The 27,924-nt window shown below is 35.5% G+C and overlaps 2 protein-coding genes across 2 annotated transcripts in view; one reads left to right on the top strand and one right to left on the bottom strand.

Annotated features, from left to right (window-relative positions):
* Positions 1-27,924, top strand: part of MACROD2 (mono-ADP ribosylhydrolase 2) — a 1,059,851-nt gene that overhangs the window by 68,119 nt on the left and 963,808 nt on the right. The window lies entirely within an intron of this gene.
* FLRT3 (fibronectin leucine rich transmembrane protein 3) lies at positions 385-12,229 on the bottom strand. Its single transcript, XM_014063876.2, has 3 exons — positions 11,954-12,229; positions 4,596-5,348; positions 385-3,386 (listed from the first exon to the last, which is right to left on the bottom strand). Exon 3 carries the CDS (start codon positions 3,332-3,334, stop codon positions 1,388-1,390), a length of 1,947 nt encoding a protein of 648 aa, XP_013919351.1. The 5' UTR covers positions 3,335-3,386; positions 4,596-5,348; positions 11,954-12,229; the 3' UTR covers positions 385-1,387.

Genomic DNA, 27,924 nt, shown 5'->3' with positions numbered 1-27,924 from the left:
TATGTACGCATCTGTGTTGAATATATTTAACTGGATATTCAGATAAATATATGCTTTAGTGAGATTAAAAGAATTGTCTCTATTATACAGGTTCTAGAGGGTACATATGTTTTAAAAGTTTTTTTCTTTTTGATTTTAAGACATTTAGGAAACTTTTACATTTTGCTTTCTGGTTTCCACAGATACAATCATTATTTTAACAATTAGACGCAAGTACATTTTTGTTCAGCAATGACAAGATTGGGATTAGACATGTGCAAAACATTCTCTGCATGAAAGAGATGGTTTCAGGTATTCCATATCCAAACTGAAACATATATATTGCTCCATGCACAGAATGAATTGGTACTGTTTTGTCCAAGAAGTAATTTAAGGGGTGGTGAGGAAACCAAGTCCATAAGGAATTGATAGAAGGGAAAAGAGGGAAAGACTGAGAAAGCTGAGACACTGTGGGATCTCATTGAGATATTGGCAGCAGCAGCTAAAGCAAGAGAAGGGAAATATTGGAAAACCAAGAAGGTGGGCAGGACAGTGGAATATACTGGACAGTATACAGCGAGAAGAACAGGGGATGATGTTCCCCAGCCTTGATTTACTCTCCATGTGCAGATTTGTCTGAAACAGAACAATTGAAGTGTTCTAAGTTTCAATCCTATTTAACTCTTGTCTGGCTTTGAATGGTTTAACAGATCATCCTACCCAATCCTCCTGTAATACAGTGGTTTTGCTATTTAAAAAAAAACCTTTTGCACGCACATCTCTATTTGCATCAATGAAATGTGCTTGAATACATCTACCTTATGAGATTTCAATTACTTGTAGTTTTCAACAGCTATTTTATTGTTTATAACTATATAACCGGTATTGCCCACTACTTTGCTATTTAATTTATTAAATGCTCATTGGTTTAATATACCCAGGATTGTATTTTTATCAATTTTGTAGCCATTTTTTTAAAACACCTTTAACGGATACCAAAGTGAATATGGCCTGTGCTTATACTTACAAGGATCTCAAATGTAACGGTCCTGATTGTTCAACACAGCAAGAAAATTCACTTTCACAGTCAACAAGTCATCTTACTCAGTTGAACACAAAAGTTAAATGGTTTGTAATTTCAATAGTAGGAAGGAAAGTACAGTACAAATTACTAAAAAATACTAAAATATAGAATTGTTTTCAGGCATCCTTGCTACATTAATCGCAGCAGTCACCTGAAATTTGAAACTTTTAATAAAAAGTTCTTAAATATAAATTATATGGCAAATGTACAATACATTGCTTATACAGTCTTTTAATCCAGTGTTCTGTAGTACTCCAGCAACCAGTAAAGTTGCCTTCCTTTGTGAGAAAAAGTAACTACCCCAAGTCTTCCATTTTCTTACTATCATGAATGTGAGTGATCTGAATCAGGTATACCACTGTCTCTGTAGCTTCTGTTACTACTGCTTTCACTGTGGTTGTTTTTATATAGATTCATCCCATTAGGTGGAAATATGGTATGTATTACAAACTCCTCTTTAGACACTTGCTCATTGTTCAGAGAGATCATCTGAAAAGAAGTCTCCCTGATTTCTAAGATGGAATTGTCCTTCTTAGTTCCAGCCTCAGCATAGTCATCTTTTCTTCGCCGTCCTTTGCTATAGGTACAATTTCTTGAGAACAAGGAACCATTCCTGTGGACATACCAGCAGACTAAAGCAAGCAATGCTATAGCTACCAGAGCCACTGCACCTCCTATGATGGCAGCTAAGGGCAAGTTAGAGTTTTTGTATGGTTCTTTCTCTTGTTCATGGTTTAGGGTTGTTGTAGGATTGTACATTCTAAGAGGAGCAGTTTCGGTCTCTATACAGACAGGAGTTTCATCATATAGATAGATGTTACTGGTTTCCATGGGAACCATGCATACACGGTATGGGGAATCTGGCTCAAGTGCAGTGAGCAGGTAGTCATTTCGGTCCCCTGTAACAATGGTTTCAGTTATAGATCCAAAGGCTGGGCTGTGACCCATTTTGAGCCAACTAAGTCTCAGAGCAGTCATGGGTAGTGCAACTTTCCAAGAAATATGAATAGTCTCCGTGCTTACAGATTTTACTACAATGGTAATGATTTCCTGTGCTGGAGAAGCTGTTCTGTAATTTTTATGTGGATTAACAGTCCTTATTTCAGGAGATTTGGTCACAGAAATGGGCCAGTGTCCTTGCACAGGGTATAATGTGTTTGGTATTGAAGCAGTAATTTGGATCGTGCTTACAACATCTTCATCTTTGCAATCAAATAGCTCTTTGTTGAGATCTTTGATAGCCATGCCCCGCACTTTTTCTGGTGCTTGACACATCAGTCCACGTACATTAACTTTGAGAGGCAGGGTCTGTAGCCAATCACGAACCCATTTCATTTTGCACCCACAGCGCCAAGGGTTGTTGCGAAGAAACAACTGGGTTATATTGTCTAGGTCATCAAAGACACCCTGAGGTAAATTACTGAGATTGTTGTTTGACATATCCAATCGATATAATTGTCGTAGATATGCAAAAGCATTAGGTGGTACATGATTGATATGGTTTTCTTGTAGATAAAGCTTTCTCAGATTTGTGCCCGGCAAGTTTATTGGAGCTGATGTAAGAGAATTACGAACTAGTGAAAGTTCAGTTAAATTGACTAGATTTGTGAAGACCTTCTCTCCTAATCCGTGATTGCTCAAAAGATTTCCATCTAAAACTAGACGTTTTAAATTTGTAAGATCTTGAAGGGACACCTCTGAAATTGTGGAAATACGATTATCATCCAAGCGCAGCTCTTCTATTGTTTTAGGCAAGCCCCAGGGAATGGTGCTTAGGTGATTTCGAGAAAGAAAAAGTAGTCTGAGATAAATATTATCCCGAAAGGCTCCATCTTCAATACTAACAGCAGAAACAGAATTATCATCCAAATGCAATTCTTCTAGATAAGGAATTTGTGACAGTGAATCATAAGTAATTGTCCTTATGTTATTTTCTTGCAAATGCAATTCTTTGACGTATTTTGGAAGGTTGATAGGGAATTCATCCAAGCTGTTGTGATATAAATAAATTCTCTCTACTTTTATTAAGGTTTTTAACTCGGAAGGAATCCCAGCATTATTAATTTGATTGTTCTGAAGGTAAAGAGTTGTAGCATCCCCTGGAATCCCAATTGGAATAGAAGTCAAGTCACGATCATTGCAGTAAATGAATCCTGCATCACAGCGGCACACCGAAGGGCATGGTTTGGCACTGGCAAAATGAGGTGCCATTTTCAGCAACAGCCCTATCTTTGTCCAAATAAGGATGAAACTCCAGGTTACACTGATCATGGTCAAGTTGCAGTGAGATTTGCACACAAACTGGTGCTTAATTTTCAATAACCTAGGAAAAAAAATAAGATTAATAGCAGACTGCAGAGGGTAAATACTACTTTGAAATAAGACAGAAATTATCTAAAATATATAAGATGCATATTTTTCCAGGAAAAGGTGCTATTGTATTTCTTGATATGTATGTATGCATGCATGCATGTATGAGTGTATACACACACATACACACCCATACATACATAGGACTTCTTGAAATAGTAATGTAAGAATGGATTTCCTTATAAGAAATGACAAAACAAGGGCATAATTAACTCCAACAAATTTTACTCTGTTCCTTGTTATCCCCAGATTTTATTTTGCTGTGCTTTAGAATTTTATGTTTCAGAATTTATCCTGTCATTTTGGCAAAAGTCAGAATAATCATCTTGCCACCCCAGAAATTTTAGAGAGCTATATATGATAGATCAACTCTCAATTCTTTGGAATAGAGTATTTCCTTCAGATATCTGAGATGTGGGTTTTAGGATAGTAAATTTGTCACTTTTCACATGGATTAATTAAATTTGTAACTTTCAGAAGTATACATACAAATGATCTTATAAGGTCTATCTATATGGTCATTACGATTGACAGTGATTAGATAGCACATAATAATCAATCAATCAACTTTCATGAACCATCATGTAGCAGTCCCACTTGTTTGGCTGAAATATCTCTGCAAACCAAATCCATATTGATTTCTACTTTGGCCTTGGTTATATGCTACACACAAACCAGGAATAATTCAACTTTAGTGACAGCAATGCAGCTTTTATTTATAATAGAGATATGAACATGCCTTAAACACCCATTTTGTTGATCATCAGCATACTGATGACTTTTATGAATATAAGTATACAATGTCCATATATAATGCATTATAATTATTAGCTTATTTGTTACAAACTAAAGCTGGTTAATTTGTTATACTGTTGTATAAAATTAAGAAAAAACTGAACCAAATTTATTGAGAAAAAAATTCCAAACATATTAATACAATAATGTTCCAATCCAAAATTGCCTATATATTACATAGCTGCTGAGCTAGCTATTTTAGGGAACAGCGTTGCTGTACAAATCTTATAGTAAGGACTGAAACCCAGTTCTTTAATACTGCTTGCATCTAGGTTCTGTATAGAAGGAAATATTCTTTCATTTTACATGGTCAATCTTTTATCTTTTTTCTGGACACCATTTTCTAGTATGACAGTAGAGTTCTTACCTTATTTAAATATATGAGGGAATAGTTTGTGCTTACTAATCCAATGGACATCCAGTTTTCCAGAAAAAGTTTGACTTGAGAGAAATAATTTGTTTAGTTCTCATATCTATACTTCTTTTGCATCAATACATTAAATTATTCTTATTGGTAAGAGTATATTTCCAGGTGAGCTCCATTATATTCAGTGTTTTCTATGAACTTTGAACATGGAGCCTAAAAACATCCAGTTAACTAAGAGAAAAGTTTTATAGTTCTGTTACTCTGCTGGAAGAACAGTTCTAAGAAGAGAGAGAGGGAGAATTTTCCTTATTTTAAGTCTGCATGTGAAGAATTTTTTTGTTTTGGTTTAATATCCTTAATAAAAATGGCATTCTTTGTAATTCTCAGAAGCTTTTCTGTGTTGTATAGCTAGAGATGGTCAGTTCCATGTCTGTAGAATTATTTGTGGTGTAAGGCTTAAATTATGATGGCTTCTTCATTAAATCAAGGATCTGTTTTTGGTCCAGAATCATTCAGCTGTAAACCTTAAGCAGCAAGTATTTTCTGATAAATCCATTCTTGCTGGGCTCTGTGTTTTATTTAGAACTTGGTCAGAATTTTCAGTTTAAAGTATTTCTTCATTCTGTCTGTATTTCCAGGTGCCCATTCCTTTTGGCAGAAATTTGATTTTAATTCAGAGGCTTTTCTTCTTGAAGAAATAAAAATTAATGCAAGTAACAAGGAATTTTCTCAGATATTTCACTCAATCCTTCCCTAAAAAAAGTAATAAAAATAAATTAGTTGCCATCAGATAGAAATTATTAAGAGTCTTTGAAAATTGATTTAAAACAAAGATCACTTAGCTATTGCATGAAGAAGAGTCCAACCAAGACATGACTATGAGCTTGCCTTAACAGAGCACAAGGAATCTGACAAACATGACATGTGACTCTAAAAGATGCAGATTAAGGCCAAGGTTCTTGAATGACCTGTATGCTTCTATTTATGATGTTCTACTTTCAAGAAGGCAAACACCTGTAGTTTAAAGTATTCAAAAGCATTTTTTAAAAATTCAGTAGCTTTTCCCAATATTGTGCTGGCTTAATATCTTGTGGAATTCCTTCTGGATTCTTTAGAAAGTCCTTCCTTTGCTGGAAGAAGCAGCCAGTAATATTTCTATAGGGTACAGCTAGGGTGAAAAAAAACATCACATTTTCTATATCTTGCTGATATTTTAAATTGTATCAGTGTTTTGTACCATTTTATTATATTTTTTAAAAAATGAAAAATCTTTTCATTTACATTTCTTACTATCTGATTTGTAACAAGCTAGATTGTGATGCATAGGAAAAAAGATTGCCATTCTGAGAATAGTTATTTAAATTAAGTTATGTATGCACGTGTGTAGTCTACTTTTTCATCTGCAGGTCATAAGTCTTCTTATATGATTAAGACTACTGTCTGAAACACACTATGAAATAAACTCAAGTAAATTTAATAGGACATTTTAAAAATCATAATGCATACCGAGTTCTCCCATTGCAGTTTCAAATTTCTAATCCCAAAATACTAGGTGATTATGCTGACTAATATTTTTACTGTTAGTCATTTATGCACAGAATAAATATCTGTGTGGTTAAAAGACTAGTCAAGCTTTTATAGCTTTTAAAAATATTTCTGCAAAATGAATCAAAATTGCTTAGATGATGACTTGAAAACGTATTTAAAATAGTTAATTATGCATGTACTAACCTAATGATTTGATTATTTTAATAATGATGAAAGGTTCTTAATATATGCAGATTCATTGCCATTCAATACATTAAATAAAATATCAAGACAAAATATTTTGGAAAAACCAGTTTAAAAAAAAGATCTAATTAGTAATTGTCAAATGAAATGAAAAATAAATCTCAGAGACCAGAAAGAAAGCAGAAAACATTGCTCACTTCACTAGCAAATTGTCTCAATTGTGAAGCTATATAGCTTTTGGGAAAAGTGGTTTTGATGTTTATAATTCATTCAATTTATAATCAGTTTTTAATTCTGTAATCCACTTTTGTTTGTTAATGGACACATTTCTTTCAATGTTTCATAATATTTGTTTGTGAAAAATAATTCCAAATAGGTTTTGCAGGAATAATATAACAGGAATAAGAACTACATTTATAGGAAAAGTAAAGCTTTAATATAATTAACAAGGAAGACAGATTTAATGAGATGTCTTTTAAGGAAAACAAGAGAAAAGTATAAAAATATATTTCTGCTTCAGTCGAAGAAAGCAAAGCTTGGTTTTACAAACTGGAAAAACATATGTCTATTTTCATATGCTTTTAATTTTTCTTCCAGTCTACTGCTTAATATTCAATCTCTGATGTACTGCCAATTTTATATTAACTATAGTGTTGGATTAAAATAAAGGCAATACAATATAGTTCTTGTATTTATCAATCTTTTCCTCAAAATTATCTGAAAATAAGTAAGTCTCCCTGAAGCAAAGAAAAGATTGTTTCAAAAAAGTGGATTCTCTCATTTCTCTTAATTAGAAAGAGGTAGTGTTTTCTTTACTTTTCCCTTAATCTATTATCCTAGAATTCCAAGAGATCCTTTATGTCTCAAGTTAATGCTGAGAACAGTGTGTTTGCATAATAAAGCCAAGTGACCTGTCCAACAGAATAGAAGTTTGCTGCCTTGTTCAGTGCTGCCTTTTTTTTTCTGGTGGTGTCCTTATATATTCTTTGACATCAGGTCATTTATAGCTGAGTTTGCAAGATGAAAAGAGAATTGTCCCCCACTGTTAAGAGACACTGTGGCCAGGTTTTTTTTCCTAGCATCAAACTGAGGCCTACAAATTTGAAAGGGAACATTAATTTTGAACAAAACAGGAGGAAAATTAAATTCTGGATGCACTAGTCCACAACAACCCTTTTATGTCTAAAAAGTACTTGTTATTTTACTGCATTGCACAAAAAGATGTTTTTCTTCTAAGTATTCAGGTGAATTATTCTTATTGTCATATAGTTCTATCTAGACCTATGTGACAGTATTTTAGGAAATAGAATATCCATGTATATTCTAGATAAAATATTGTATGTGTACTCATTATTGATATTCTGATATGGCAGGCTGAATTCATTCTAGCTGCAATCCACAGCAGTGTTTTGAAAAAAAAAATCTTTTGGCTATCAACATGATAATAAGTAGAATTAATTCACCCAGCTGTACAAAACTAATTGTTTTGTGTATTTGATTTATGCTTTAGTGCTTGTAGATTAAGGAAAATATCTCATCCTATTTTGTCTTTAGGTATATTAATTCCTATATGGATTTTGATTAATCATTCTAGAATCACTAGTAAACTTTTTTGGCTATAAAACAATCTTATAAGGATATTTTAGTTAAACATGACTTAAATGCATCAAATTGCTTTCTTAAATTATTATGCAGTTGATAATAATATGTTTTCTAATTAAACTGCTTGAGAGATTTATACCAACAGTATTTCAGGAAGCTGGTTTATTTTTTAAAAAAAATTGGACAAGGAGGTTAAAATATCCTGCTTGGGGCAAAAGACTAGAAAGCTTTCTTGAGAAGTAATCCTCTGTATCTTTCTCTTATTTCAATGATGTTTTCTTTGGTTTATGCAAATAAGCAGCACACAGAGCTATTGTTTTTCTCTGAGATATAAGGATTTGCTCACAGTTTTCATTCAACTGTATTAATAATAAATTCTGATGCCAATGGCTTTCCCAGAATTTTAGACTTCTATAAGTAATAAAACAATGTGAGCAGAGATATCTTCTATCTCAGCATGTCATCCTAAAAATGATAGAAATATAATTTCTTGTATTAAAAATTGTCTGGTAAAAAACATAATTTTATTTATAAAAATGCAACTTTTAAACAAAATATAAATTGTACTCACAAATTTAAGCATTTTATATGTTAAAAGCATGAAAAATACTGAAATATTATTCTTATTTAAAAGCAACAAATAAGCAAAAACCAAAAAGACAAATGACAAACAAATCAACCAAAAAAAAAATCACTATTCCTAGTTTGGGAGAAATTACAATATTATCCCAAATCCTTTCCCTCCCAAATATAGCATCAATCTATTTAGCAAGCTTTATTGGCAGATCAATAAACTTAGGACTTATTTTATTATTTTATACTAAAATTCTTTGTGTCTTAAGTTCAATGGGACCAGCTCCAAGTTACTCTGTTTAGAATTTCAACTTTGATTATCTTTCAAATGTTTCTGAGTTTAATTTATCCAAATGTTAGAGAACAATTGCTATGATTGGTCAGAAATTCTTAAAAATATTTATTTTTTAATATATGACCTTTGGTCCTGAGTTAAAGAGATGCCAACGTTAAATATTTTTTTCTAGTTCTTCATACTTTAAATATTCCTACCTTATTATATATTTTTGGTTAGTTTATTTCCCAAATACTAACTCTTAATGTAAAGATTTCTAGGACATATTTTGTTGCTGAAGGTTGGAACACCTTTTGTTAATTTTAGGTTTTAATTTTATAGTTATGTCTTCTAATACTCTAATTGCTTAGATAGTAATTGGAAGAACACTTTTGTAGAAGTAAAATTGTTTGAAATCATGGGAAGTCCATGTGATTAAGATCTGAGAAATAATCAGAATCTGATGTTAAAGTTAAATTAAATTGGAGTTCAACTTCCGATGCACAAAAAGAAGCACTGCTATTGTCCAACAAATCCCATCATTTAGTGTACAGAAATTATAAGTTCTTTGTCTACAGTTTATTAAAATTTTAGGAGAAAAACAAAACAAATCATCTAATAGATTAGTTGTTTAAGTTAAAGGACAGTACTCTGTACACTGTTGCTATAACTTGAACACAGAAATTCTGCCCACTGGGGGGTAGCACACACTGCAAGAAATCTCTACACAGCAACTGCAAAGCTGGCTCTCCTTTTTTAATGCAACTGTCTCGTTTCACCGCTTTAATCACAAAGGCTTCTGGTAGGCAGAGTGTGGAAGATTCCAGAGGAAGGAGTACATAGAGCAAAAAGCATTTATTTCTCATAGTGGCTATTCTGTTACACTAATTTTAGAGGGAGATGGTACTCTTAAAATGCAGTTTGAAGATTTCAATAATAAAAATAAGGTTTGATATCAGTAGATGGCCAGTGTTCCTTAATGGAAAAGATAATGAGAGAGAACTAGAAGAAAAGCTGTGAATGGAAAGAAATCTTATGTGATGAATAGTTCCTAAAGTTGAAACAAATTGAGGAAATTCTTTTCCAGTATAATAACTTATGAATATGAACCCACAGTTCTCAACTTTGGTATCTCAAATGTTGGAAGCTAAAATATTCAGAAGCTAAAATAGATATGTTTATCTATTCAGTCCAACATTAACTATATCGAGAAAAATACTAGCAATCTTGCTTTCATGGCACTTAAGAAAACTTCTCCTAAAACACTAAAGGTTTCATAAAACCACCTAGTCCTATATAAATGACTTGAAATTGATATTGCTTTGGAACTAGGGTGTCTTATAGGGCTAGGATTATAGAGATAGATTTGAATAATCAAGTCTGTGTTGGATTCCAAATTACAACTTAACTTTTCTCAAATTATATTAGAGAAGAATAATTGCTTCAAAAAAGTAAGAAAACAATCTTTGAAAATTTCACTATTTCACTATGGCAGTTTTTAATTATCTAGTGATTTTTGCATTTAATAGTTCATGCATTTAATTCTAGATGATTTGTATTAATATTTAAAACAATCAGTGAAATAGGCTTTTCACCCTGATAAATTAAGTCGTTAGATAGTTAGATAATGATGGTGGTAAATTCAGTGCTTACCAATTGATTCTCATTTACTGCACTTAAATCAACTTTGATCCTTCCAAAGTAGCAGTTGGAATAAACCTTTTACTTAAAATCTTAAATACTTACTGATTTTTAGGTTCATGGACTTACAAAACATGGGACTGTTTTGTACATGGGAGAAGTGTTTTCAGTACACTTATTTTCCATGCTCAAAATTCTACACACAGCTGTTGCGCAGATTTAAGCTCTGTATGGGTATGTATATGTGTGTGTAGCTAGAGTACCTTAGTGATTTACATGTACATGAAGCAATTCAGTGTGAATTTATAATAGTTTAGAAAGTCATTTATACTTTTTTTCATAGGGAATAATAAGCGAAACCAGGACTATGTTTTGTCTGCCGAGATTACGGCTTTGCATGGTTTACTGCTAAATAAATGAACAAACACTGGATTATAGTTTAATCAGGATTGAAGGTACTATATTATCAATTATAATATATTCAGTTAATGAAGGAAAAAGCTATTACAATTAGACAATTTTCTGAAAACCAGTAGCAATTAAGTCTTACATTTAGTTCTTTTTAAAAATAGCTTTAAATGAATCTGTTGGAATGGTAGGCCTTTTTTAAAAAAATACCCTTTTTTTGCATACATGTTCTAACATTTTAATTTAAATCTAAACCCTGTATTTATAATTTTAGAATTATAGTCATAATCTGTTTTGCAGCATGGAAGATTTTCTGGTTTCCAGAAAATAAACCAAGGCAAAAGCTTTTTTATACAAAATTCCTAGAGTACTATTTAAAAAAAAAAAAACCCATGTGGCAATCTCTATTTCATTCTAAAGTATCATTAGAGTTATTGGCTTAAGTTATGTAGCTTGTAATGCAGGTCAAATACTTTATGCATCTTTGGCATCACACTGAAGATTGTTGTATGTACATGTGTGTGCGTGCGTATGTGCATGTGGTGAGTTTTTGTGTGCATGTATATGTATATTAGTCTGCCTTAGGTATTAGATTGCATCAAATATGGGATTTCAGTAGTAATGCAAGCTTTAAAATCTAGGTGTAGCTGTTTGTCTATCCTTTTCCAAGAATAATAAAACTTCTTCCAAGAAGACTAAGATGTTGGCTCTTGAACGAGCACTCATTTTTAAAGGACTATTGATCTCCTTGTTTAGCTGTAAAAATAAGTATTAAGGGAACACACATGCCTCATGTACAGCGTTGGAGATAGCAGAAAATATACACACTGAATTTTTGTGTGATCTCTATGCTCTTTAGCATTTTGTTGAACACAACAGCAAAGTCTACCATTTGATTATTTAGATAACGTTTGTTTTAAACCACAAAGCTCCAGTTTGAACATAGTTTTTAAACCATCCGCTTTTATTTTAAAAAACCCTCATAAATGTTCTTTTTGGATTTCATTGCTGTTTTGAAACAGTCTCTGCACGCTTCTTATTTTTCGTTCCTCATGCAATGTAGTTAAATGTAATAATCTCTGAATCAAACTTGAATACTAATTATAAAAAAAGCAGTGAAAATACTTACCAGCAGGCTGCAGTAGGAAAAAAGAAAGAAAGCAGCAACAAATCTAGAAATTCCATTTATAAACGCAGGACCCTAGTAATTCCAGCATGGGTATAAAGCCTCTCCGTTTCAGAAACCACAGACAAAAAGCAGCATCAGCAAGCTGTTGTAGGCGCTTTCACTGTGTCAGTTTCCTTCTCCCTCACTAAGAAAGAGCGAGGGGGGATAGCATTCCAGTTACGTGCGTGCAGCCCACCTCCAAAGTCTGAAGTTAAAGCTTTCACCTAACAGTGGTTGAGTAAAGAGGTGATGTCATCAGTGGGTATGGCTTTGGCTCTGCTTCAGAAAGCATATGAATAAGCAGGCAATCCAGAGTGGGCTACAGACACCAGAGGGCGTCAGAGAAGGCAAATCAAGATTTGTGTGCCAAAACAAGTAAATGAACTGAATTAACTGTTCGCCAGAGTTAGCTATGCCTCCAACATTTAAGTCCTCTTCAAACAAGTGCATTTGGCAACATACTACGTAGATATACAGATGGGAGATTTGTTTTGAGATAGTTGGGGATATTATATTGAGACTGGGCACAATTTGAAACGCGCATTACATTTATTAATTGGTTTCATACATCGGTCATTCCACTAACCCTGTCATAGGCTTTAAGATCTTGTTTGAAGATTATATAATTTTAAATTGCTGCAGAATTTATCAGCGGCTGTTCTTAACAGCTTCTTAGGTTTTTACGAGAGAAAAAGGTTAGTGTTTAGAATTCATTTGAGGGGATATTTGGTACTTTAGGCAGTTTTAATGTTTAGCATGAAGGAACAAAAGCAGATGAACCTCTTTACAGATTTTCTGAAAATATTAAGTGGAGGTTTTTTGTTTTTTTTGACAATATGTTTTTATATCAAACATGGAGGTTAAAACTGCGTCAGAAGCATTTTTGGAAAAAAATGGTCAAGTGAACAACCTTGAAAACTAAAATAAATATCGTGGAAGAGCTTTCATGACTTAGTAAAATGCATGGAAATTGGAAACACTTTCAGCTATCCATGTTTTGTTCATGCTCAGTTCAGACTGCTGATTTCAGGCTGTGTAGTTGGAAATTCTTGTTAGAACAGATAAAGCAACAATTGTAGACAATCATGCCTTATCTCTATGATAAGACTGTTTGAATATATCTGATGTTCTACTGCAATCTAGTTATCTTTCACTAGTAATTTATTAACTAGATTGTAATTCCTTTCCCAACATCCGCATGTCTTTCCAATGTACTGATCCTAAATCTGGTCACTTGAAGGCAGGTCACTTGTAACCCCAACCCTAACCCTTCAAGTATTTGGCTGCATTCTGTGTGTTCAAACCTTATAAACAGCCTGCATTAATCTGATGTTCAGAGAGGACAGTTCTTGGGGGCATCAGAAGAAAGAGGAATAGTTATTAATTTCACAAGAGATCCGATCATTTAAAGAATTCCACAGCTATGAAAATAATTGCAGACCTAAAATATTTGGGAGATAAAGGAAAAAGGAAAAACATTTAACCCTGTCCTCTTTAGAGCGTTACATGTATTTTCATCAACAGATTTTTGCTTAGTATGTTCACTGCAGAATATTGTTCAATAGTTTGCTTGGGGAATTTCTATTCTGCAAATACTTTTTCGTCTGTTCTAGAATCCTCATTAGTTCTTTTAAATCATTCAACAGGTTATCGTGCATGTTATATAATTTCTCTACATGTATCACTGGAAAGTTCATAAAAAGATATGCAGAATGCACATTCAGCTATCTTAGTCAGTGAAGCTTAGCCAAGTGCTTAATGCATCAGTTAGAAGTGAAACAAATCTTCTTGAACAATTCCAATGGGTCCTAGAGAAATAATTAGATTTTACCAGGTCACAGCTGGTGTAGAATACTAAAACGTTTTTTAATTTTTTTAAAAAAAATAGTATTGAGATTTTTCTTTATTTTTGCTTTTATTATTTAGATTTTTTAATATATGTTGATTGTCTATATATAAAGGTAGAACATACACCACAACACTGGGAACGTTGGGGCTCTGTTAAATGAGGTATTGAGGCATTATGTATCAGGGAAGTAATTATTTATGTAATTTGTATTTCACTTCTCCTGGCCTACAGTAGTTAACAAAAGGGACAGGTAGTGCAGTGCAAATCCAGGTGTCAGCATGTGGGAATGACAGACTAAACATTATGACACTCCTATGGGGGAAAGACTAAAGTAAAGAAATATACTTTCAAATTCTTGAAATTAAGCCATTTGGTCAGTTATGTTTAGAGTCTAGCAGTATTTGAGAGATAATAAATTCTACATTCAGAAATGGTTGTTTAAGAATAAGTTGAATCAAAATATTCTTTAATTTTCTAAAAATCTGAATTCCCTTCAGCTATTTTTTTAGGATCTGCATATTAGTACTGGGACTCATATTTTGGACATGACTCCCTATTCCACTCACTTTAGAAGATAGCATCTACTAGCAGACCTTAGATGATTTTGGAAAAGCTCAGTAAGTTCTAACCAGAGTTGTATTTGGATGCAAAACCACTGGGAAATTCCAGGGCTATAAACTAAACTGGGAAATTATCAAAACAACCCAAAATAAAACAAAGGCATTGGAAGAACATAATAGCAAATCCTTCCATGTTTTTTTTTAAATCCATGTAAATCACTAGGAGTATGATTTTGATTTGAATGACACTTTATTCCATTCTTCCTCGTGTACACTTTAGTCAACATACATCTGTCTGTATGTCCAAACATTCCATGCAAATACAGGTAGCCCTTGACTTATGAGGTTTTTTTTAAAGCCACCTAGCTGGCTTTCCTAAAACATGTCCCCCCCCCCCCGGCCCTGCCATGTGGGCAGCAATAATAAAGCTTGTATACTGAAGATCTGAGCTTCATTATTGCAGCCCATCGCAGATGTACGGATGACATGTACAGATGACAAATGAAACGTCAGTGGACTGCAGAAATGAAACTTGGATCCTTAAGATCTAAGCTTCGTCTCTGTAGCCTGTGTGCCTCTTTCGCTTTGTCCGCTTAACAACTTCAACTGTGAGAGCCAGGATTGCAGTTGTTGAGCAAAGTGGTCACATGGGCATCTTGCTTAATGACTGTTTTGCTCAGCTGGGGAGAGTCCCGTCCCAATTATGATGGTAAATTGAGGACCACCTGTAGAGGCATAATTTTTTTTCACATGATTGAATGTGTCTAGACACTCCTGTATTTTACACTCGTGTCTTTTTACATTCCTAAACATCACTTTCATGTATGCATTCCTCTGATTACATATAGCCATCAATTATCAGTTCACTCTTGATAATTAGGTTTTAAGAAATTTGATCTTTCTTCCCTCATGCCCATCATGAAAATGCCACAAGCAGTGGTATAAGATATACTGTATTAATTGGATGAAGGAGAGAAGATAGCAGGCAGCATATTCAGATGTAGATGCATAATTACTATTGAAGGATTCTGGGCACGCAACTCCACTTTATAAAATATTAGGGTAACATCTAGTTTCCAGTTCATATTTGAAATGGGATACATATTGGATTGTAAATGTTTTCTATGTTTTGCACGTTAATTTATTTTACTTATTAATCAAATTTATACAGCTGCCCATATCAGCAAAGGTGACTGGGTGGAGCACAACATCCAGATACAGTGATAAATACAAAAGCAACAGATTTAAAAATAAAAATTCATATTAAAATAAATATTATAAAAACAGATGTACAAACAGTGGATGGAGAATAAGAATTGCTACCTCAATGATGGAGCCCCAGAGAAGATAATCAGGTTTTGAGGATTTTGGAATAAGGTTGAAACATGGGTTGAAACATGGGTTCCTGTTGTGACTCAGCAGAAGTTTGCTGTGAGTTGAGTCGGGATGCAGGAATAACAATGCAGCTGGGGCTCATTAGTGTGGTCTTCTGGAGATAAAAGGACTGATGGTGCCACGCCCTGGTTGCAGAAGTCAACGTTCATCGTTCGTTCATGGTTCATTGTTCATCGGTCGTGGTTTGTTTGTGAGAGACACTTGGAGAAGTGATTTGCTTTCTTTCTGTACACCTGGTTTGGCCGTAAGAGATGTTTGTTTTTGCATTCTGTTATCTTCTTGTCAGAGACTTTATTTATGTTCATTTTTGGCTCGCAGCCAGTCTGAGCCGAGGACTGATAAAGTTATTTCCTTTTAAGTCTGTCTGCCTGTCGTCTTTGAACGAGCGAAGGAGGGGGGGGTCAGAACAGGTTCCTATTCATATTCCTGTATTAGATGAATAAAGACATTTTTGAGCTGTAGCTTCTCCTTGTATTTAGAAATGCAGCACAAAATAGCTCATCCAGCTTGATCAGTTCTGTGTTATTTTTGTTTTACTGTTTTCAGACTAAAATAATAATAATAACAATAATAATAATAATAATAATAATAATAATAATAATAATAATAATAATAATATCAAAACAGCAAAAAACTGGTGGGAACATCAGCCTGAAAAAGTCACAGAAAATCAGATGGTCAAGATCTTGTGGGATTTCCATATACAAACGGACAAAATACTGGCACATAATACACCAGACATCACACTGGTTGAGAAAAATAAGGTCACAATCATAGACATCGCAATACCAGGTGATAGCAGGGTTGCCGAGAAGGAACATGAAAAAATCGCAAGATACCAGGACTTAAAAATCGAAATTCAACGACTATGGCACAAACCAGCAGTGATAATTCCAGTGGTAATTGGCACACTGGGTGCTATTCCAAAAGCACTGGAATTACATTTAAAACAGTTAAAAATTGACAAAATCACCATCAGTCAAATGCAAAAAGCCGCACTGCTTGGATCTGCACGCATATTACGAAAATACGTTACAACGTCCTAGGCCCCTGGGTGGGGCCCGACTAGTAACCAATGCCAAATCCGGCGAAACAACTGGCCGCTGTGATACAATTGTACAATAATAATAATAATAATAATAATAATAATAACAACAACAACAACAACAACAACAACAACAACCACCGCCGTTGCCGGTCCCAACAACAACAACAACAACCACCGCCGTTGCCGGTCCCAAGCCCGGATGAGAAAGGAGGAGGGTTGGGGTCAGGTTGGCATCTGGTCCCGTAAAAAAAAAAACCGCCAACCCATACAATATGGTGAAAATAACAAATAAGAATTCCATACCGCATCGGTCGTCGCGCGGGTTAACAAGGGCCACGGTGGATGTTGGGGTCCCTGGACATCCGTCGACAAGTGGGCTACAAGTGGACCAGCCAACAAAACGACAAAAATATAGTGCAGATGAAAACCGTGCCATAATGGCCTGTTACTACAACTCAGAGCCAGAAAAAAGAGGCTATTTAAAGCGAATGTATGAATTATGGAAACAACAATATCCAGATTCAAATGTTAGTGAACAACGACTAGCAGATCAAAGGCGATTTATTATACGGAATAAAGTGTTTAGTGAAGTTGAACATGAGGAAATTCAGGCAAATTGCAAAACCCAAAAAACAATATCACAAGCAGAAATAACTGATATTCAAGACACAACTAAAGACATTATAGTAGAACTCCCAGAAGAAGCTCTCGGGGAGGAAATAACATCACCACCACTAGAACCAGTTATTACTGAACCAACTGATGAACCAACTCAAAAACAAAAAGAATTGAAGGATAAGATCATGGAGCATTTTCTGCTTAATGAGGAAAGGCAACGTTTACCATCACTAAAAACTATGCCTAAGAAAATTTTGGCCCCTATCATGAAAATGGTTAATGCAGTGTTTTCAACAATTGAACCGGGATCCATCTTGGAAACAAACCAGTTAATGTACAGCGCAGCTGCAATAGTCACTAATGAACTAGGCATTAAAATTAAAGTACCTAGTCACACAACAGAAAAAGCATCAACGCCAAAGTGGAAAATCCGTTTAGAACAAAAAATCAAAAAATTAAGGGCAGATGCTAGTAACTTAAAGAACATGCATGAGCAACGGCTTAAAAACAACAAAATCATAGATCGGCTAATCAGAAGATATAGATTGGATACAAGAAACATCAATGAAGCTGTAGAGATTGTAAAACAGCAGATAACAGCAACAGCTAGAAAAATTGAAAGATATGAGGCACGAATCATCCAATATAAACAAAATCAGCAATTTCGATCAGACCAACGGCGTTTTTATCAAAGTCTTAATGTGAATGGTGACACCAAAAGTGAAAAACCAGAAAAACAGGCCACAGTTGAATTCTGGAAAGAATTGTGGGAAAATGCAAAGGACTACAACAAGGAAGCAAAGTGGATACATGACTTTGAGAAAAGCATTGGCAACAAACAAATGCAAGTATTAGAAATAACAACTGAGATGGTCAAAAATCGAGTTAAAAAGGTAAAGAATTGGACATCACCTGGAAAGGACCAACTACATGGTTTCTGGCTCAAATATCTGACCAGTTTACATGCAATATTGGCCAGGCAACTGAATGAAATTTTACAAAAGGGCCAAATTGATGAATGGTTGACAACTGGAAAAACATACTTGATTCAGAAAGATGCAACTAAAGGAACAACACCTGAAAACTACAGACCAATAACATGCTTGCCAACAACCTTCAAATTACTCACAGGCATTATTGCAGATAACATGATGGATTATTTGGAAACAAACAACATCTTGCCAGTAGAGCAAAAAGGCAACAAAAGAAGGAGCAGGGGCACAAAAGATCAGCTTCTAATTGATAAAATGATATTAGAAAATTGTAAGAACAGAAAAACGAACTTGAATATGGTCTGGATTGATTACAAAAAGGCATTTGACTCACTGCCACATAGTTGGATCATAAAATGCTTAGAAACAACTGGCATTAGCAAAAATATTACATCCTTTATTGAAAAGGCGATGAAACAATGGAGAACTGAGTTGGCAGTAGGGAATGAGAGCTACGGAATGGTTAATATCAAGCGAGGAATTTTCCAGGGTGATTCACTTTCACCTCTTCTCTTCAACATCGCAATGATCCCACTATCAGTAATCTTAAAAAAATGAAATTAGGCTACCAAACAGCCAAAGAAGCTGAAAAAATTTCGCATTTACTATATATGGATGATTTGAAACTCTATGGAAAGTCAGAAATAGAAATCCAATCATTGACAAACACAGTCCGAGCATTCAGCACCGATATTTCAATGCAGTTTGGCATGGAAAAATGCGCCACTGTATCCATAAAAAGGGGCAAAATCACTGCATGTGAGGGAATTGAAATGCCCAATGGCCAACTAATTAAATGCAAAGAAAATGAAGCCTACAAATACTTAGGCATTCTGCAGTTGGATAACATCAAGCATGGAGAAGTAAAAACTATTGTCAGACGAGAGTACACCAACAGAGTTATGAAAATTTTGAAATCTAAATTGAATGGTGGAAATACAATCAAGGCCATAAATACCTGGGCAATACCAGTTATAAGATACACAGCTGGTATAGTTAACTGGACACAAGCTGATTTGGACCTTTTGGACCGAAAAACCAGGAAACTAATGACAATGCACTACAGTTTACATCCACGTGGTGATACTGATAGACTATATCTGCCCCGAAAATCAGGTGGTAGAGGATTATTACAAGTGAAGCAAACAGTTGAAGAAGAAAAGCATGCACTGGCTGATTATTTAAAAGAAAGTCAAGAACACCTATTAATCGAAGTAAAGAACAAAAATCTACTGAAGGCCCAACAGACGAAACAAGAATACAGAAAAGATGTGATAAAATCAAGAATGGAGAGTTGGCAGAACAAAGCACTGCATGGCCAATTTCTGGAAAAAATAAAATATAAAGTGGACAGTGAACAAACTTGGTTATGGTTAAAAACAGGTACATTAAAGAAAGAAACAGAGTCACTAATCCTGGCTGCGCAAGAACAAGCTATCCGCACAAATGCCATTAAGGCCAAAATCGAAAAATCCTCTGATGATGCCAAATGCAGACTTTGCAAAGAAGCTGACGAAACTGTTGATCACATACTCAGCTGCTGTAAAAAAATCGCGCAGACTGATTATAAATTGCGGCACAATTCAGTAGCACAAATGATCCATTGGAATTTGTGCAAAAATTATAATATTAAAACAGCAACAAACTGGTGGGAACATCAGCCTGAAAAAGTCACAGAAAATCAGATGGTCAAGATCTTGTGGGATTTCCGTATACAAACCGACAAAATACTGGCGCATAATACACCAGACATCACACTGGTTGAGAAAAATAAGGTCACAATCATAGACATCGCAATACCAGGTGATAGCAGGGTCGCTGAGAAGGAATGTGAAAAAATCGCAAGATACCAGGACTTAAAAATCGAAATTCAATGACTATGGCACAAACCAGCAGTGGTAATTCCAGTGGTAATTGGCACACTGGGTGCTATTCCAAAAGCACTGGAATTACATTTAAAACAGTTAAAAATTGACAAAATCACCATCAGTCAAATGCAAAAAGCCGCACTGCTTGGATCTGCACGCATATTACGAAAATACGTTACGACGTCCTAGGCCCCTGGGTGGGGCCCGACTAGTAACCAATGCCAAATCCGGCGAAACAACTGGCCGCTGTGATACAATTGTATAATAATAATAATAATAATAATAATAATAATAATAATAATAATACAAAAATAAATCCAGTGGTGGGATTCAATTTTTTTTACTACAGGTTCTGTGGGCGTGGCTTGGTGGGCATGGTGTGGCTTGGTGGGTGTGGCTTGGTGGCCGTGACAGGGGAAGGTTACTGCAAAATCCCTATTCCCTCCCAATCAGCTGGGACTCAGGAGGCAGAGAGCGGGGCCAGTCAGAGGTGGTATTTACCGGTTCTCCAAGCTACTCAACATTTCTGCTACTGATTCTCCAGAACTGGTCACAACCTGCTGAATACGAACTCTGACTAAGTCCATATTTTTAGGTCTGTTTAGTGTGAATTCCTCCTGTATATTGCTTTCCATTTAATCCTCTTCCTTTGACCTTGAGATTTCTTTATCACTCTCACATTCATTATAGGAAATTTAGGATTCCAAAATATGCAAAAACCACTAGCCCAAAATCTCAATAGAATTTTTTTTTTTTACAAAAACACAAACCCAAAACTCTACAGTATGGGATTTTTGCCCCCCCCCCCCCCCCACAACTCCCTAGTTATTTGGGAGAATGTACTGCAAAATTCACATGCTCCAGTAGACCTTCTTTACAAATTGTTCTTCAATTTACATTTACAAGTTTAACCATAATCTCAAAGGACCACAGGAACTGTTGTGACAGAAAACTGAACCCTCAACAATATCTGTATAATAAATCATCATTGTATGATGTAAAATACTCTGTATTTGAACAAGTAAGCCAAAAAGTTAATCAGTCGATTTAATGAGTAAACAGTAAAAAGAAATCCTTAGATTGTAAATCCGTAATGGCTCGCTAACTGTTTCACAGCAATTAGGACTCCTATTTTCCATTACCTGTGATGTTGAGGAATAAAAACTTTTGTATGAAAAAAAAGCTGTAAACAGGAGAAGGGTTTCTGGGCAAATGCTGTATATTAACGTATTAATACTTAGAAATCAACTTTTTTCAAAGTATCATATATTTCTGAAACTAAAAGAGCATTCCTTTTATTGTTCTCTAAGAATGGTAGAAGAAAAATATTAAATGCTTGAAAAGTTGATTGTATTTAAAATTAATATTATTTATATTTAAACTTAAATATAACTTCAAGTTTAAATTTTGTCTTTGCTTCAATCAAGTAGCTTCCTTCTGAGCATACCAGTTGTTTAGCATATGGTTTCTGACAAGCTACTCAAAGTCCAAGTATGGTCCTTCCTTGAAAAAAACTGAGCATGTTTGGCTTAGATAATTGTGAATGGATTCCAGTGAGCCTTGGAGTCCATATACTCTTTTTGAAGTAAAAACATCTGGTATTTATTTCATATTTTACTGAACCACGGTCTTCTTTTATATATGAACTTTGGAATCTACCCTTGTCAGATATTTTAAGACTTTCTAAGTGTTCTGCTCATTCTCCTCTATAAATCTTACCTTAAGTTAAGAATAAACAATAAGTTGGAGAGTATATTACCAATCTGGAGGGCATATCATCACATCAAGATTATATTGAATTTCGGAAAGTTACTTGGCAGAAATACTTCTTTTTAGATACCTTTGTCTTTAAATAACTATAAAAGAATTCCAACACAAATACAGTGTGAAGTTCTAGGTTGTACCATATCACCTCTAAACCGTTTCAGTGAATTATTCTTAAGAATAGCACTGTGCCCTAAAGTCAGACATGACTGGAAAGGGAAAAACCTTTTCCTTTATCGTTACCTTTGTGATGGTCAAGATTTACTGATTTTGTTACAATGATTTAGCTGTGTCCCAAGATTTCTACTTGTGCTGAACACATTTTTGTTTTTAAACTTCCTGGTTCACACTGTAAAAGCAATAGTGAAAACCCTGTAGGAAGTTAGCATCCACCCCTCTCCTAGAAAAATGAAATATCCTAGGAAATATTGAAAAGGCAGAATATTATATTTCCCTGGATAAGAAATGGAGAAACATGTTTCTAGGCAGGAAACAGACTCACAATAGTCCCCACTTTCCTTAATGGCCCACTAAAATGCCCAAGCCAGTCTATTCTACATAATAAAGAGTTCTCCCCTTCAGCTTCAGGGTGATGGGATTAAGGCATGATAGTATTAGCCTTCCGCAGAAACTCACCACATGGCATCTGGAAACTCAAACTTGGCCCCATGGGAGTCTGACAACCAATCAGAATGCATTTATTACACAGAGAGGTGGGGCCGAACAGAGAGTATAAATCCAGGAACTTCCAGCCCTTCTGTCTCTTCTCTTCTTCACCCAACATTAAAGCATGTGATCACCTTTTCTGTTCAGGACTCAAGCCATGTGGTTCTGTCCACCATTAAACCATCTTTCCAAGCAGCCTCCATGTCTCCAGTGTCTTTTCCCCCACTGGGAGCTGAATCCAGAAAGGCATTTCTCTCAACAATTGGCACCCCAGATGGGACTCCAATCTAACCTAACCAATGGATATGGCCCAGGTAAGCCTCCCATGCCGGCACAGATCCCATTGAGTCTGTGGGTGGATTTTTCCTGGACCTTAGCCACTTTAAACTAGATTTAAAGGGGTTTTGAGTTTGAGCTCAAAGACTGCTTGGAAAGAAGGTGAGTATCTCTAAATTTTAATTATCTAAAATTTAATTTTAAAGCATGGCAAAGTGTGGGAAATGTGTGTATGCCTGCATGTGTGTGAGTTGATGGGATTCTTCTCCCAATCACAGCTGGATCTTGGTTCCTCTGTGTGTTTTACCGAGAGAGCCTGGAAAGTATTAGGGTCAGGCCAGAGCACAGGACCTTCTGTTAGGGAAAGGAGAGTGTGTGTGAAAATGATGGAAAAGTGAATGAAAATTTGTTGTTATTGTTGTTGTTTTTGCTTTTGTCCTGTGAAAGCAAAAAAGCAAAGACCCGTTTTGTGTGGAAAAGAGTAGAGGTGCCGGTAACTGCAGAGAGGCAGAGGTCCTCACGGATCACCTTCCTTTTAACAAGGAATAGGAAACAGAGAGGTGGGGCCAAACAGAGAGTATAAAGCCAGGAACTTCCAGCCCTTCTGTCTCTTCTCTTCTTCTTCACCCAACATTAAAGCGTGTGATCACCTTTTCTGTTCAGGACTCAAGCCGTGTGGTTCTGTCCACCATTAAACCATCTTTCCAAGCAGCCTCCATGTTTCCAGTGTCTTTTTCCCCACTTGGAGCTGAATCCAGAAGGACATTTCTCCCAACAACCCTAAATATTTTTAAAATATTAAAATCAATTTGCAGTAATGATTAAGGAGCTAGATTAGAAACTGGAAGTCGGTGGGTACTGGTTCTCCCTTAGGCATGAAAACTGGCTGGGTGACTTTGGGCTAATCCATCTGCCCTCAATCTAACTCACCTGCATGGATTTTGTATGGAAATAGGTGGGATCATTATGCATGTCACTTCAAATTGTTATTTTTTCACCATTATTTTATACAACTCAGGGCAACATACATAATGATCCTCAGATAGTACTTTCTAAGATTGCCATCTAGAGACAATTAAGGATAATCTAATCCAAGGTATGGAAAAATGGAGAGGGAACATGAAATAATGTCTTCAATGGGAAACTATTGTGATAACAAAATTGGGGGCAGGATGTTTAATTATACAAAGATAATGATGAGAATAGCTGGGAATTGTAACCAGGTCTACAGCTTGACCAAAATTAGGTTGGGAGGGGGGTTAAATGCACAATGACTATATATGTATACTTTTGTGTTATATTGTTTTTTTTACTAAAAAGGAGGAGACAAATTAAATATGTATATTGAAAAGGAATTATAAATACCATCAACATAAAATGGAGCTTGTTCAGAAGCTGAAATACACCAAGTAAATGAGATGAAGAGTGGGAAGCAGAGGAGAAAGGAAAGAGAAGAAGAGAGGGATAGGAGAGAGGGTAAGGGGGGGAAGAGGAGGAGAAAATTGAGGAATAGTAAGGGAAGGGAGGAGAAGGAGAGAGGAAGGGGAAGTTGAGAAGGGAAGGATGACAGAGGGAAGAAAGGAGATAGGGAGGGGGAGGAGAGAGGGAGAAGAAAGTGATAAAGTATAAATATGGTATATTTGCAGAAGAGCCAATAATTGGTTTTGGGGAGTTGTTGGTAAGATGAATTGATGTAAACATTTAATAATACAATATGATGTTGGTTATATACTACTATACATGTGATTATATGTTATGAAAATGAAAAATAAAAAACTTTAATTAGAAAAAAATAGTACTTCCTACCATCTACCAATACCTCCTACCAATAATGACATCAAAATAAATTTACCTGAAGAGAGTGGAAGGAAGGAGGGGAGAAGAAAGGAGAGGGAGAGAGGGGATAGGAGAGAGGGAAGCAGAGGTAAGGAAAAGAGTAGGAGAGAGAGAAGGAATGGAAAGAGGAGAGAGGAGAAGGAGAGAGGAAGGCAAAGTAGGGAAAAGAAAGGAGAGGAGGGATGGTAGAGGGAAAGAAGGAGGTAGGGAAGAGGAGAGAGGGATAGGAGGTAGCACGGTTCTGGAACAACATATAATATGGTGTATAGAAAGCAGAAGAGCAAATAAGAGCTGTTGTGGGTAGATGGTGAGAGAAATTGATATAATATTGGATAATACATAACAGTGTTTGTGAAGATGTAATGGTATACTTGTGGATACTTATATGAAAATAAAAATAAAAAAACTTTAAAAAAATTAACTTACCTGTCATTTATCTGATAATGGAAGATGTTGATTATAATAATTAACATTTAATAAAAAGTAACGAGAACTTTACTGGACCAAATTGTTGAAACTTATGAAAACTTACCGTGTTTCCCCGAAAATAAGACAGGGTCTTATTTTCTTTTGACCCACAAAATATAGCTTGGGCCTCATTATCAGGGGAGGTCTTATTGTTTTGGGTTGCTGGGAGGCTGCTCTTTTGCGAGTGGGCTCCCAAAGAGCCGGGCACAGCCTCAGGGTCGAACGACTGTGTTGCGCTGTTGCAGCAGCAACACAGCAGCCATGAGGTGATCATGCTCACAAGCAGCCGCCCAGCAACCCCCCTTTCCACAGTGCCATTCACTGATCTAGAGGTATCGCCAAGCCGTGGGAGTGCTACCCTCCTGCTCCTGTGGCTCGGCGCCTTCGGAATGCCCCTAGGTCAGTGAATGGGGCTCTGCATGGCTGGAGAGGGGGGTTGTGTGAGTGGATTTTCTGCTCCCCACTCGCACGACTTCCAGGCTCACAATGCCTTTCCCTAACTCTCTCTGCAGAGCCAGGGCATCTCCGCTGCTGCCACCGCCCGCTACATGGGTTTTTCTGTGGCTTCCAAAGTACAGAAGTAGGATGCCTAGTCTTCCAGCAGTTGCCACTGTGGGAGTATGCTCTATGGTTGTGGGCTGGCTGCCGGCAGAGCGTACTCCCAGAGCGTACGAGGAGAGATCATTCCACTATACTTCATGTAGTGATATAACAACGAATTTGATCTTTACCCTCCTTTGTTTTATGCTGCTGGAATTCATACCACTTATATTTGCATTAAACAGTGAATTGAATATAATCAAATTGTGATTTGAAGAATGTTTCTTGTTGAGAATATGTGTATATTAAAACCAGTGTTCGACTGCAATAATTGCACTTTTTCTTTGAAACATAAGTAACAATTCTTCCTCTCAACTTTGAAACTGCAATGGTAGACAGAGGATTATCCTACTAGTTGCAGGGTGATACCTCACCCCTTCTTGGCTTCAAGATTAATACGAAGGTCTGGGATTGTCTGGCAATACAACAGCATCCATTTCTGTCGTGGGACAAAAATAGGTGGCAGAAATTCTTAACAAATGGGAACAATGGTCTCTGTTTCATTCCAAAATAATGACTAAAATTCATATATATTCTTGCTCTCCCTTAGGAAATAGGAAATTGAAATGTGGCCAGTGCTGCTTCTGCTTGTTTCTTATTATTCCATTACTGAACAGAAATCTAAAGCAGAAAACATACAGCTAGTCCTCGACTTACGACCACAATTGAGCCTGAAATTTCTGTTTTTAAGTGAGACATTTGTTAAATGAGTTTTGCCCCATTTTATGACCTTTCTTCCCACAGTTGTTAAGTGAATCATTGCAGTTGTTAAGTTAGGTTGTTTAGTGAATCTGGTTTCCCCATTGATTTTGCTTATCAAAAGGTTGCAAAAGGTGATTCCGTGACTTTGGTACACAGCAACAGTCATAAGTATGAATGAGTTGCCAATCAGCTGAATTTTGATCACATGATCATGGGGATGCAATGGTTGTTAAGTGTGAGAAGTGGTCATAAGTCACTTTTTTCCATGCCATTGTAACTTTGAATGATCACTAAATGAACTGTTGTAAGTCGAGGGCTACCTGTATTAGCAACCTGACAGAAGTCTACTTCTTATTCAGAGTCTTCCATAGCTATTTCCAAATTTGCTCACATTTCTTTCCTGAATATAGTTTGAAGCTGACTGTTCTTAGAACGATTTGTTCTGTTTTCTTGATAACGGGATAGCTGATAATTGCCTTTATAGCATTTGCTAGCTAAGTATTGTGGTCTGGCTCTCAAATCTAGTCTGAAATTTTATACTTTCATTTAAGTAAAATACGAAACAAGAAAGTTAAACAGCAAAAGTAATTTTTTTTGAGGGGGGTATCATCTTGATGTGAACCATTGTCAGAAATTCTTGCATAGTTGATATGGGTCATTATTCTTACTAAAGTTGATAGCATTCATGTTTCTAATCAGGTTGTTATTGTGTAATTCAGAGGCCTGTTGTTTTTAGTTCGTTAATTCGCCCCTCCCCCTTATTTTTCCTTATTTCTATGGCATCTCCTTAACATCTCCCCACCGTGAATATTATAAAAAGACCAATTCAAAATATTGTGACACCTTTTGATACTACAAATATATTTGAGTAAAAATTGACCATATAGAAGCATTTGAACTTAAACTATTTGAACTGAATGAAAATATGGTAAATAGATAATAGTACTGGTTTAAAACTGAAATTGTCAAAAGCCTGACTACAATTGCTAAAAGAATTATTTTTAAATGTGGCCTTTGTAAACTACGTTTTCTTTGTCCTTCTGTTATCCTGCTATTAAACAAATTGTGAAAAAGACACGATGTTTTATTTGGGATCAAAATAACCCTGAGCTGAAATCTTGTGTCCCATTTTTACTTCTGCATGCATGTGCTCTTGAAATATTTTTTAAAAAGAGAGCCTTTTTACGCCCATGGAGTTGTTTTGCCAGTTATACTCCAAAGCTCTCTTTGTTTGGAAAGATTAAAAGGAAAAAGGATTATCTAACAAAGCTAAAGTTGTAACTCTGAGTA

Source organism: Thamnophis sirtalis, unplaced genomic scaffold, assembly GCF_051295495.1.
Source record: "Thamnophis sirtalis isolate CommonGarterSnake01/CBP01778 unplaced genomic scaffold, rThaSir2_p1.2 scaffold_5, whole genome shotgun sequence".
NCBI classification, from domain to species: Eukaryota; Metazoa; Chordata; class Lepidosauria; order Squamata; family Natricidae; genus Thamnophis; species Thamnophis sirtalis.
Note: the sequence above shows the minus strand (reverse complement) of the source record. Positions and strands in the feature narration are given on the sequence as shown.